The sequence below is a fragment of the Odocoileus virginianus genome, chromosome 10 (genome assembly GCF_023699985.2).
Source record: "Odocoileus virginianus isolate 20LAN1187 ecotype Illinois chromosome 10, Ovbor_1.2, whole genome shotgun sequence".
NCBI classification, from domain to species: domain Eukaryota; kingdom Metazoa; phylum Chordata; class Mammalia; order Artiodactyla; family Cervidae; genus Odocoileus; species Odocoileus virginianus.
Window position 1 is genome coordinate 68,331,048 of NC_069683.1, and position 13,861 is coordinate 68,344,908.

Sequence of the window (13,861 nt, forward strand, 5' to 3'; positions counted from 1 at the left end):
ATTGTGTCCACACATTAGAGACATTCTATTGATATTTGTTGAATAAAAGTAGAAAAAAATGGACCAGGGTCACAATCTGTGTACCTTTTTAAATTTCTACCTCTGTCACTCTTAAAAAAGGCGGTGAGAAATAAACTAAACATGACTTAGTAGAAACACGGGTTGATGGTACAATTATTTATAACATCAGTCTGATTCCTATCCTTCCATGTTAATTCAGAAAATCAAGTAAGAAATCCATCTGTCCCAAACTAAAAGCACAAGAAAAGGGCCTCATCTACTGTTTCAATAAGGAAGCAAAGGGGTGGGTTGAAATCTATCGATTGGGTGAAATATAAGCAGGGTCTCCTTAGAGTCCACCAAGGCAAGTTAAGCCTGCCATGGCTGACCAGCTTAAAGTGATTTCTTCTACCAACAAGATCAGCAGATTTATGAATTCTAGTTCATATCCATAGGCCCAAAATGTCACACCGAAAAATGTGCTTCACCTCACTAATAAACTCCAGTATGTTTTTATTAATACTTTTAGAATTTACTCACAACTTTGCTAGACTGAGAAAGATGATGAATCTAGTGAACTATCATTTCCTGATGCTACTAAGGGAAGCCTTTCATGGGAGGCTTTAAGTATTTACAAATGAACAAATCATAGTTAAGACAGTCAGTGTACCAGCTTACATGTACTGGACTAGCTGATCTTACTTTATGTATGCTAGACAGATAATCTGTTTTCTGACCTTTTTAAACTCACCTCCTTGGTTGTTACCATTGGAGTTTTGTACAGGCTGAGCATTATTCTGGCCTGGAGCTCCTATAAAAACAAAGAAACATTCTGTGAAGAAAGGACATCAATATTTAACTAAGGATACTGGCAATATGTTTCTTTTGGCCTCTGAGGTGTGGGAGGGTAGATTATTCCACAGGAAGTTCTACTTCTGCCACTGCTTCTATGAAACATGCCTTGAAACTGTTCATAAATCTAGATCTGTATCACTGGATATTTTAAGACAGAAACATATAGCTAATGTAACACTTACCAGGTACTTACTATGTGCCAGCCACTGATAAAATAGTCTGTACAAGGGTCATGTGGTGATGAGAAATTTCTACTACTGACAACTCTGGTCTTCTGAGGAAAGTGGACCACCCTTACTATTAATGAGTGTCCAGGTCTTGTATACCACTCTGTCTAACTTCACACGATGGAGAAAAGATGAAGTAGCTTAGGGTTTTCACATCAAACTGGAAGCCTTCATGATATAATTCCTTGAATTTTTAACTAGTACCTTAAAATCTGGGAAGAGTTTGGAATAATTCTGTACTCCAGTTAAGCAACTTTTCAGGGTGCATTATTCACCCTGAACCTTTATATAATGGAAGATTAAACACATATATTACACGGGAGGCGAAAGTGTATTATTGTGAATTTTTCCCAAAGAAGGCCTTTCCCACCCCCAAAAATGTCCCAAGTACAAAGAATGTAAACAATAACATTTCTGACAGAGATATCTTTAATCTGAGTGCAAATTTCTTCCTCTTGCTAGAACTATAATCTGTTTATCCCAAAGCTATGGTGTGAAGACTAAATCTAAAAGAGATCAAGTCAGTAGATTATGTATTTAAATGTATTTAGCAGCAGGTAGCAAATAATTGACAATATTATTTACGGTTTACTCCATGCCAGGCCTGTGGGGAGCATGTAGCTTGCATTAGCCCATCTAACCCCCAAAACAATTCAGTCACAGGAACACAGCTAGGCAGTGACAAAACCCACAGAAAACCCACAGGAGACCACTCATCTGTGCATCATTGCTCAGTCATGTCTGACTCTTTGCGATCCCATAGACTGTAGCCCACCAGGCACCTTTGTCCATGGAGATTCTCCAGGCAAGAATGTGGGAGTGAGTTGCCATGTCCTCCTCCAGGGGATCTCCCCAAACCAGGGATCGAATCCAGGTCTCCTGCATTGCAGGCGGATTCTTTACCATCTGAGCCACCAGGAAAGCCCATGAATACTGCAGTGAATAGCTGATCCCTTTCTCCAGGGGATCTTTCCCACCCAGGAATCGAACCAGGGTCTCCTGGCTTGCAGGCAGATTCTGGCCACCCAGCCAGTAAGTGGCGGATTCTCAGATGTGGACCAAGTTGTTTGAGTCCAAAGGATGTACATGAGTGTTCCAAATGGAAGTGCTGATTTTCTACGATAAACCTGCTTCTGCCCGCATGTTCCCAGGTGTTGCATTGCTGGTTGCTGAATCCTAACTCCCGGAAGTTATCTTTTGATTCGTCCTTCTTCCTCACTCCACCATCCAATCCATTAGCAATGATATCAGTTCCACTCCCCAAGCAGATCTAGACTCTACCCACTTATCCCCATTACCCCATGTCTTCCTGTTGCCCAGATTACAAGAGCCTCCTGTTTTTCTCTCCCTGATGTTGTCACCCTTATGACAGAGGCCTTCCTTTTTTCTGGCTTGAGGAAGAAGGCAGAAACTGCCTTCTTTTTCTGGTTTTAAGACCTCTTCACCTTTTTAAAAAAATACTGACGAAGTACCTACTGTGTGCAAGCACTGAAATAAAGAATGTCTTGGATGATCTAAGTGCAAGGAGGCGGGTGCTTTACTGACAAAAAAAAGACCAAGTATTACAGCAGAATACTTCACTAAATGGAATTAAGTTCATAAAGTACCACACATTCATTAAAGATTAATTTCATCTCCTAACTGGCTACCCATTATGGTGGCTTTAGAAGTCTGGAAATCACTTTATACATAGCTCATCAAAAAGCAGAGACATTACTTTGCAAACAAAGGTCCATCTAGTCAAAGCTATGGTTTTTACAGTAGTCATCTACGGATGTGAGTCGAACCATAAAGAAGACTTAACACAAAGAATTGATGCTTTTTAATGTGCCGGAGAAGTTTCTTAAGAGTCTCTTGGACAGCAAGGAGATAAAGCTAGTAAATCCTAAAGAAAACAACCTCAATGTTCATTAGAAAGACTGATGCTGAAGCTACAATACTTTGGCCACCTGATGCAAAGAGCTGACTCATTGGAAAAGACCCTGATACTAGGAAAGATTGAAGGCAAAAGAAGAAGGGGCAACAGAAGATGACGGGACTTGATGGATTAATCACTGATTAATCAGTGATCTGATTAAATGGACATGAGTTTGAACAAATTCCAGGAGACAGTGAAGGACAGGGAAGCTTGGCATGCTGCAGTCCATGCGGTCACAGAATCAAACACAACTTAGAAACTAAACAACAACAAATCACTTATATGTGGAATCTAAAATATGGCACAAATGAACCGATCTTTGAAGTAGAAACAGACTCACAGACATACAGAACAGACTTAGGGTTTCCAAGGAAACCCCAAGCTTTCCAAGGGGAGGGAGAGACTAGGAATCTGGGGTTAGTAGATGCAAACTGTTACACATAGAATTGAGAAACAGCAAAGGTGCACAGGGAACTACATTTAATATTCTGGAATAAACCACAATGGAAAAGAAAATAAAAAAGAACATATACATGTATATAACTAAGTCATTTTGCTGGACAGCAGAAATTACACAACATTGTAATATAACTGTAGTTCAGTAAAAAGTTAATAAAAAATCTCCATGACATTGCACAACATTGTGAATGTATTTAATGTATTTAATGCCACCTGTACACCTGTACACCTAAAAATGGCTAACATTGTGAATTTTAAGTTATGTGTATGTTTGGTTTGAACAATAAAATAACACAAAAAACAAACAAAAACACCAAGACGTCACACACGTCGTACTGTGTCCACACATTAGAGACACTCAATCAATATTTGTTGAAGAAAAAGATGGGTACAAAAGATGGGTCCAGGGATAGGATTTGTGTACCTTTTTAAGTTTTTACCTCTGTCACTCTTAATAAAGGCAGTGAAAAGATAAACTAAATATTAGTTAGAAGAAACATGTGTTGATAGTACTATTACTTATAACATTTAGTCTGGTTCCTATCCTTCCATGTTAATTCAGAAAATCAAGGAAGAAATCCATCTGTCCCAAACTAAAAGCATAAGAAAAAAGTCTCATCTACTGTTTCAAGAAGGAAGCAAAGGGGTGGGTTGAAATCTATCTGATGGGTGAAATATAAGCAGGGTCTCCTTAGAGTCCACCAAGGCAAATTAAGGCTGCCATGGCTGACCAGCTTAAAGTGATTTCTTCCACCAGCAAGATCAGCAGATTTATGAATTCTAGTTCATATTCATAGGCAGAGCATAAAAGGTCATACCTAAAAAGGTGCTTCAAAATTCAGTAATAAATTCCAGAATGTTTTTATGAATAGTTTTAGAATTTACTCACAACTTTCCTAGGCTGAAAAGATGGTGAATCCAGTGAGCTACCATTTCCTGATGCCTACTAAGGGAAGCCTTTGTTGGTAGGCTTTAGTACTCACAAATGCACAAATCATGGTTAAGACAGGTCAGTGTACCAGCTTATGTGTACTTGACTGGCTTATACTACTTTATGTATGCCAGACAGATAATTCGTTTTCTAACCTTTTAAAACTCACCTCCTTGGTTGTTACCATTGGAGTTTTGTTCAGACTTAGGATCATTCTGGTTTGGAGCTCCTATAAAAACAAAGAAATATTCTGTGAACAACGGACATCAATATTTAACTAAGGATACTGGTAATACGTTTCTTTCAGCCTCTGAGGGGTGGGAGGGTAGATTTTTCCACAGGAAGTTCTACTTTTGCCACTGCTTCTATGAAACATGCCTTGAAACTGTTCATAAATCTTGATCTCTTTACTGGATTATTTAAGACAGAAAACATATAGCTAATGTAATACTTAACAGGTACTTACTATGTGCCAGCCACTGATAAAACAATTGTATATGGGCCATGTGGTTATGAGGAGTTTCTACCACTGACAGCTCTGCTATTCTGAGGACAGTGGACCACCCTTACTATTAACAAGTACCCAGGTCTTGTATACCAGCACGCCTAACTTCATACAATGGAAGAGAAGGTGAAGTGGCTTAGGGTTTTCACTTAAAATTGCAAGCCTTCTTGATATAATCTTTGAATTTTTAATTAGTACCTTAAAATTTGGAAAGAGCTTTGAAGAATTCTATGCTCCAGTTAAGCAACTTTTCAGGGTGCATTATTCACCCTGGATCTTTATATAATGGAAGATTAAACAATATATTACATGGGAGGCGAGCAAGTGTATTATTGTGTACTTTGTGAAAGAAAGGGCTCCCCCAAAAAAGAACCTTTCAAGTATGAAGAAAGTAAGCAACAACAATTCTGATGGAGCGATCTTTACTATGTGAGAAAATTTCTTCCTCTTGCTGGAACCATAGTACCTTAATCCCAGAAGGCTATGGTGTGAAGAATAAACCGGAAAAAGATCAACGCCAGTCGACTATGTATTTAGATGTATTTAGCAGCAGATGCCAAATAACTGCCAGTATTATGAAAGGCTTAAACATGCCAGGCCTTGTGGGGAGCATGTAACCTGCATCAACTCATCTAATCCCCAAAGAATCCTGAGACAGGAACACAGCTAAGCAACGACAGAAGACCCACAGGAGACCAAGAAGAGACCAACACAAGACCCACAGGACAACCACCCAGCTGTGCATAGATGCTCAGTCATGTCTGACTCTCTGCGATCCCATGGACTGTAGCCCACCAGGCACCTCTGTCCATGGAGATTCTCCAGGCAAGAATACTGGAGTGAGTTGCCATGTCCTCCTCCAGGGGATCTTCCCAACCCAGGGGTAGAATCCAGGTCTCCTGTTCGGCAGGCGGATTCTTTACCATCTGAGCCACCAGGGAAGCCCATGAATACTGCAATGGGCAGCCAATCCCTTTCTCCAGGGGATCTTTCCCACCCAGGAATCGAGCCAGGGTCTCCTGCCTTGCAGGCAGATTCTGGCCACCCAGCCAGTAAGTGGCGGATTCTCAAATGTGGACCAGGCTGTTTGATTCCAAAGCATGTACATGAGAGTGCCAAATGGAAGTGCTGATTTTCTACAATAAACCTGCTTCTGCCCACATGTTCCCAGGTGTTGCATTGCTGGTTGCTCAACCCTAACACCCGGAAGTTATCTTTTGATTCGTCCTTCTTCCTCACTCCACCATCCAATCCATTAGCAATGATATCAGTTCCACTCCCCAAGCAGATCTAGACTCTACCCACTTATCCCCATTACCCCATGTCTTCCTATTGCCCAGATTACAAGAGCCTCCTGTTTTTCTCTCCCTGCTGTTGTCACCCTTATGACAGAGGCTTTCCTTTTTTCTGGCTTGAGGAAGAAGGCAGAAACTGCCTTCTTTTTCTGGTTTTAAGACCTCTTCACCTTTTTAAAAAAATACTGACGAAGTACCTACTGTGTGCAAGCACTGAAATAAAGAATGTCTTGGATGATCTAAGTGCAAGGAGGCGGGTGCTTTACTGACAAAAAAAGACCAAGTATTACAGCAGAATACTTCACTAAATGGGATTAAGTTAAGTTCATTAAGTGGGACAGATTCATCAAAGATTAATTTCACCTCCTAACTGGCTACCCATTATGGTGGCTTTTGAAGTCTGGCAATCACTATATAGATACCATATTAAAAAGCAGAGATTTACTTTGCAAACAAACGGTCATGTAGTCAAGGCTATGGTCTTCAGTAGTCATGTACGGATGTCAGCGGGACCATAAAGAAAACAGAAGAATTGATGCTTTTGAATGTGGTGCCAGAGAAGATTCTTAAGAGTCCTTTGGATAGCAAGGAGATCAAACTAGTCAATCCTAAAGAAAATCAACCTTCAATATTCATTGGAAAGACTGATGCTGAAGCTACAATACTTTGGCCAACTGATGCTAAGAGCTGACTCACTGGAAAAGACCCTGATGCTGCCAAAGATTGAGGGCAAGAGAAGAAGACGGCAACAGAGATGAGGTGACTGGATGGATTAATCACTGATTAATCAGTGATCTGATTAAATGGACATGAGTTTGAGCAAACTCTGGGAGACAGTGAAGGACAAGGAAGCTTGGCATGCTGGAGTCCGTGGGGTCACAGAGGCAAACACGACTTAGTGACTAAACAACAACAAATCACTTATACATGGAATCTAAAATACGGCACAAATGAACCTATCTATGAAGTAGGAAGAGACTCACAGACATACAGAACAGACTTAGGGTTTCCAAGGAAACCCTAAGGTTTCCAAGCGAGGGAGGGACTAGGAGTATGGGGTTAGTAGATGCAAACTTTTACACATAGAATTGAGAAACAACAAAGGTGCACAGGGAACTACATTTAATATTCAGGAAGAAACCACAATGGAGAAGAAAATAAAAAATGTATACATGTATATACCTAAGTCATATTGCTGGACAGAAGAAATTAACACAAAATTGCAAATTAACTGTACTTTAATAAAATATTAATAAAAAATCTCCATGATATTGCACAATATTGTGAATATATTTATGCCACCCATACTCTTAAAAAAGGCTAACATTGTGAATTTTAAGTTATGTGTATGTTTGAACAATAAAATAAAACAAAAAGAAAAATTCCAAGAAGTCAGAGCTTGGTCCCTTTTGGACTGTGTCCACACATTAGAAATAATCCATAAATATTTGTTGAATAAAATAAAAAAAATGGGTCCAGGGATAGGATTTGTGTACCTTTTTAAGTTTCTACCTCTGTCACTCTTAATAAAGGCAGTGAGAAGATAAACTAAATATGACTTAGAAGAAACATGTGTTGATAGTACTCTTATTTATAACATTAACTTGATTCCTATCCTTCCATGTTAATTCAGAAAATCAAGGAAGAAATCCATCTGTCCCAAACTAAAAGCACAAGAAAAAAGTCTCATCTACTGTTTCAAGAAGGAAGCAATGGGGTGGACTGAAATCTAACTGATGGGTGAAATATAAGCAGGATCTCCTTAGAGTCCACAAAGGCAAAATAAGGCTGCCATGGCTGACCAGCTTAAAGTGATTTCTTCCACCAGCAAGATAAGCAGATTTATGAATTCTAGTTCATGTCCATAGGCAGAGCCCAAAATGTCACACCTAAAAATGAGCTTCAAAACTCAGTAATGAATTCCAGCATTTTTTAATTAACAGTTCTAGAATTTACTGACAACTCTGCTAAACTGAGAAAGATGATGAATCCAGTGAGCTATCATTTCCTGATGCCTGCTAAAGGAAGTCTTTGATGGTAGGCTTTAAGTAATCACAAATGCACAAATCATGGTTAAGACATATCAGTGTACCAGCTTACATGTACTGGACTAGCTGATATTACTTTATGTATGCTAGACAGATAATCCGTTTTCTGACCTCTTAAAACTCACCTCCTTGGTCACTGTCGGAGCTTCCTACAGACATAGGATTTTTCTGGCTTGGAGTTCCTATAAAAACAAAGAAATACCTGTGAACAACGGACATCAATATTTAACTAAGAATACTGGCAGTATGTTTCATTCAGCCTCTGAGGGGCGGGAGGGTAGATTTTTCCACAGGAAGTTCTACTTTTGCCACTGCTTCTATGAAACATGCCTTGAAACTGTTCATAAATCTAGATCTGTATCACTGGATATTTTGACAGAAAACATATAGCTAATGTAACACTTACCAGGTACTTACTATGTGCCAGCCACTGATAAAATAGTTTGTACATTGGTCATGTGGTGATGAGAAATTTCTACTACTGACAACTCTGGTCTTCTGAGGAAAGTGGACCACCCTTACTATTAACGAGTGCCCAGGTCTTGTATACCACCACGCCTAACTTCATACAATGGAGAGAAGATGAAGTGGCTTAGGGTTTTCACTTAAAATTGCAAGCCTTCTTGATATAATTCTTTCAATTTTTAAGTAGTACCTTAAAATTTGGAAAAAGTTTGGAAGAATTCTATGCTCCAGTTAAGCAACTTTTCACGGTGTATTTTTCACCCTGGATCTTTGTATAATGGAAGATTAAACACATATATTACATGGGAGGCGAGCAAGTGTATTATTGTGTACTTTTCCAAGGAATGTGTCCCCCACCCCAAAAACCTCCCAAGTATAAAGAAAGTATGCAATAACAATTCTGATGGAGCTATCTTTACTATGTGTGCAAATTTCTTTCTCTTGCTGGAAACATAATCCATTTATCCCAAAAGGCTATGGTATGAAGATTAAACCTGAAAAAGTTCAAGGTCAGTAGACTATGTATTTAGATGTATTCATCTAAATACAGGTAGCAAATAATTGACAATATCATGAAGGACTTACTACATGCCATGCCTTGTGGGGAGTACATAACCTGCATCAGCCCATCTACCCCCAAAACAATTCTGTGATAGGAACACAGCTAGGCAGTGACAGAAGACCCACAGGAGACCCACAGGAGACCACTCAGCTGTGTTTAGCTGCTCCTTTAGGTCTGACTCTTTGTGATCCCATAGACTGTAACCCACCAGGCACCTCTGTCCATGGAGATTCTCCAGGCATGAATACTGGAGTGAGCTGCCATGTCCTCCTCCAGGGAATCTTCCCCTGGGTCAAATCCAGGTCTCCTGTTCTGGAGGCAGATTCTTTCCCATCTGAGCCACCAGGGAAGTCCATGAATACTGGAGTGGGTAGCCGATCCCTTTCTCCAGGGGATCTTTCCCACCCAGGAATCGAACCAGGGTCTCCTGCTTTGCAGGCAGATTCTGGCCACCCAGCCAGTAAGTGGCGGATTCTCAGATGTGGACCAGGCTGTTTGATTCCAAAGCGCGTACATGAGAGTGCCTAATGGAAGTGCTGATTTTCTATGATGAACCTGCTTCTGCCTGCATGTTCCCACTTGCTGCATTGCTGGGTGCTGAATCCTAACTCCTGGAAGTTATCTTTTGATTCTTCCTTCTTCCTCACTCCACCATCCAATCCATTAGCAATGATTTCAGTTCCACTCCCCAAGTAGATCTAGACTCTACCCACTTATCTCCATTACCCCATGTCTTCCTCTTGCCCAGATTACAAGAGCCTTCTGTTTTTCTCTCCCTGATGTTGTCACTCTTTTGATGGATGCTTTCCCTTTTTTTTTTTTTTTGGCTTGAGCAAGAAGGCAGAAACTGCCTCTCTCTAAGCTCTTCACCCTTTTTCAAAAAATACTTATGAAGTACCTACTGTGTGCAAGCACTGAAATAAAGAATGTCTTGGACGATTTAAGTACAAGGAGGCGGATGCTTTACTTGACAAGAAAAGAGCAAGTATTACAGCAAAATATTACACTACATGGAATTAAGTTAAATTCATAAAGTGGCACAGTTTCATTAAAGATTGATTTCACCTCCTAACTGGCTACCCATTATGGTGGCTTTTGAAGTCTGCCAATCACTTTAGACCATATATTAAAAAGCAGAGACATCACTTTGCCGACATAGATCCATCTAGTCAAAGCTACGGTTTTTCCAGTCATTATGTATGGATATGAGAGTTGAACTATAAAGAAAGCTGATCGCCAAAGAATTGATGTGTTTGAACTTCAGTGCTGAAGGCTCTTGAGAGTCCCCTGGACTGCAAGGAGATCAATCCAGTCCATCCTAAAGGAAATCAGTCGTGAATATTATTGGAAGGACTGATGCTGAAGCTGAAACCCCAACACTCTGGCCAACTGATGGGAAGAACTGACTCACTGGAAAAGACCCTGATGCTGGGAAAGACTGAAGGTTGAGGAGAAGGGTACGACAGAGGATAAGATGGTTGGATGGCATCACTGACTCGATGGACATGAGTTTGAGTAAACTCCGGGACTTGGTGATGGACAGGGAGGCCTGGAGTGCTGCAGTCCATGGGGTCACAAAGAGTCGGACACGACTGAGGGACTGAACTGAACCACTTTAGAAAGTTCCTCTTAAAAAAAAAAAGAAAGTTCCTCTTATTTGGATTCCCCCTGCAAGCTAAGAATGCTTTAAGGCTTGCCTAAGGTTTGACAGATGTAATCTAGAGCATTAGAAATGGCTGTCTCTTAGCAACCTGTTTGATCTCTTGAATGCAGCATTTCTGAAGCCACCTCAACCCTTGGACTTTTCAGTTCAGGGTCATTAAATTCCCTTCTTTCCCCTATGATTGTTTAAGGTGGATTTCTGTCGCTTGCCACTAACAGTCCTGTGTAACAGCCTTCCCCTCTCTTACATCTTTCGCTGCACTACCACAATCTATCCTGTTTGCTGGCTTGCTAACTTGTTTAAACTATCCTTCCTCCTTCAACTGAAAATATTTATTAAAGTATGCAGCAGACTGAAGAAAATCTTAAAAGCAGAATTTCAGTAATGCTTTTATCTTTTCCCACAATATTCTGGGCAATGACAGTACTGCTTGAAGAGTCAACATCACACAATGCAGCTTAGTGGAAAATGGTTGAAAGATGGGATTCTGGACCCTGAAACCAAACATGTATTAGTTGTTTCACTTTGCACAAGTTAGGTAACTTCTAAGTCTCAGTTTCCTCACTTATAAAATGGGGATAATACTGGAAGGATCCAGTGGGATGATGTATGGACCTCAATTAGCACAGAGTGAGGAGCTCACGGAGTGAAATGGAAGTGTCTAGTAAAAATTAGTTATGGAACTCTAGTATGACAAAAATCACTGTACTTCATAATGACACTTTAAACAGATTACAGATGACCTATAAACACTAGGATAACATTTACTCGTTCTTTTGAGATGTCCTTTATAGAATCTTCCTTTAGTTTCAAGGTGACATTACAGTCTGGAGAAACAGATTCCCGCTCACATTGATGATACCAGTTCATGAAATCAAGGCTCTCACATAGTAGAGCATTCCAAATTTTTCAAATAGTATTAACATCTAGTGAGACATCAGGTAATAAACAGAACTGTCAAACAGGGAGTATTAAATTAGGGCAAAAAAATTTGTTATGAGGGTGAAAGAAAAGCAAGGACACTTACTATTTTTTCTTCAGAGAAACAATAAGAAGGTATACTTTCACAAAGTAACATAAAAAATGGAGACCTACTGACATAAATATTGGTATAAAATTAGCACCAAGTTATACTCTTTAACTCTAGACAGTTCACCTTTACAATCAAACACCTCGTAATATTGAAAATATGATGGACATGCTTTTACTGATCATTCTTTCCTTAAATGATCTCAAAATGAGGTCTACAAAGCTAGTCTCTCACATGTGCAATTCAGCAAAGCAAACAAAAAAATTCAGCAAAACAAAGGAAAGTCGTCTAATTCACCCAGATTATTCTAGCAAAAGTAGGCGTTGTGTCTGAACCATCTGGTTTTGCAAACTCTAGATAAAACTAATGTAAAGCTAAATATACAGTGGATAGAATTTAAAAACCATGAAAAGCTTGGGTCTTTAAACTAACTTATTCTGGTTTACTGATCATTAACCAGTGATCTGATTGCTATAAGAGTTGACAAAGAGAAAATAAAATTTACAGAGGAAATCCCAGCTTTCGCCGCTTTATCGAAAAAGTCCCCAAAAGGCCAAGGGCCTAAAGGGACACCTCCCTTCCCCCTGAAGCTAAAGGTCAAAATCATTCTGTCATTACCCTACTGGCGGTGTCCTGAACTCCTAACATCCGCGCAGCTGTTCAAGGCGGCAGAGTCGATACGCCTCGACCGCTGTTTACGGTACACGAGGGGCCGGGAGCGGCCATCCACAAGGGCGCGAGCATCACCTGCGCCCGGGAGGGCTGGCCGCACGCCTCCGAAGCTCCCAACCTGAGCCCCAAAGTGCAAACTTGAGGCGTCCGGGGTCCTTAAGACTATACATGCATAATTGGTTTGATTTTACACGAGGCGAAGAGACGCCGGAAAACGCTGAAAGGTTAGCAACTAACTGGTAGACACGTCTGCTCAGGAGTCGGTAGACATATTTTCCAGTCCCCCTAACCGTTTACAAAAGGAAGCCTGAGAGGAACTCTAACCTCCCCGAGAAACGATAACTTCGGGGAAAGGCTGTAACAACCGCGCTGCAGGCCGGTCGTCGGGAGCGCAACAGGTGACTCGCCGCCCTCCGGCCCCGGCCGCGGCGCGCCCCGGAGCTGCGGGGAGGGCCAGACGCCCCTTCCGCCGGCGGCCCAGCGGGACGCGAGGCCGCCTGGCAGCCCCCCGCCGCCCTCAGGCCCGCGCACGGCCGTCCCCGCGCCGCCCTCAGGCCCGCGCACGGCCGCCGCGCGCCCGTCCCCACACTCGCATAACTTTCCGCGCGGCCACAGCCAGCCGGGAGGCTCGCGGGCCGGGAGCGGCCCCGGGGCCACTCACCCTCGGGGTCCGCGCTGTCCGTGAAGACCTTCAGCAGCGCCACCCCAAGCACGACCCCCAGGGCCAGCAGCGTCAGGAAACCTCTCGCGCCTAATCCCATTGTTCCGAGGCGGGACGCCGAGGCCTCGCGGGTCCCCAGCGGGCGGCGGCACGGCTGAGAGCCTGCTCCCGCTCCCCTTCCCCTTCCCCTTCCCCTTCCGCCGCGCACGCCGCCCCTACCGCCGCCTCCCCCAAAACACCAAATCGGGCGCGGGAGCCTGACCCGGAGGGGGCGTCGCGTGCCGGCCCAGGCGGCGGGGCGGGGCGGGGAGAGGCGGGGCCGAGGCGGTGGGGCGGGGCTGAGGGGCGGGCGCGGGGCCTAGGCTTGGAGCGGGGCCTAGGCTTGGGGGCGGGGCGGGGCGGGGCGGGGCGGGGCTGAGGCGGCGGGCCGGAGCCGTGGCAGCGGCGCGGGGCCGAGGCGGCGGGGCGGGGCTAATGCGGGGGGCGGGCTCCAGGCGAAGGGGCGGGGACGGGGCGGGGCTTGCTATTGGCAGCGTAGGGCTCTCCTCGCCGCCTCTCCTTCCCGCGCGC

At 42.8% G+C, this 13,861-nt stretch overlaps 1 protein-coding gene across 1 annotated transcript in view; it reads right to left on the bottom strand.

Annotated features, from left to right (window-relative positions):
- TMEM123 (transmembrane protein 123) overlaps window positions 1–13,605 on the bottom strand; it is a 75,744-nt gene extending 62,139 nt beyond the window's left edge. The window contains exons 1-4 of the mRNA XM_070473682.1: window positions 13,292–13,605; window positions 8,364–8,420; window positions 4,560–4,619; window positions 752–811 (exon numbers count right to left, since the gene is read on the bottom strand). Coding sequence (XP_070329783.1) covers window positions 752–811; window positions 4,560–4,619; window positions 8,364–8,420; window positions 13,292–13,391 — 277 coding nt within the window. The 5' untranslated portion in view covers window positions 13,392–13,605. The remainder of the gene's footprint in view (window positions 1–751; window positions 812–4,559; window positions 4,620–8,363; window positions 8,421–13,291) is intronic.
- Between the last annotated feature and the right edge of the window lie 256 nt (window positions 13,606–13,861).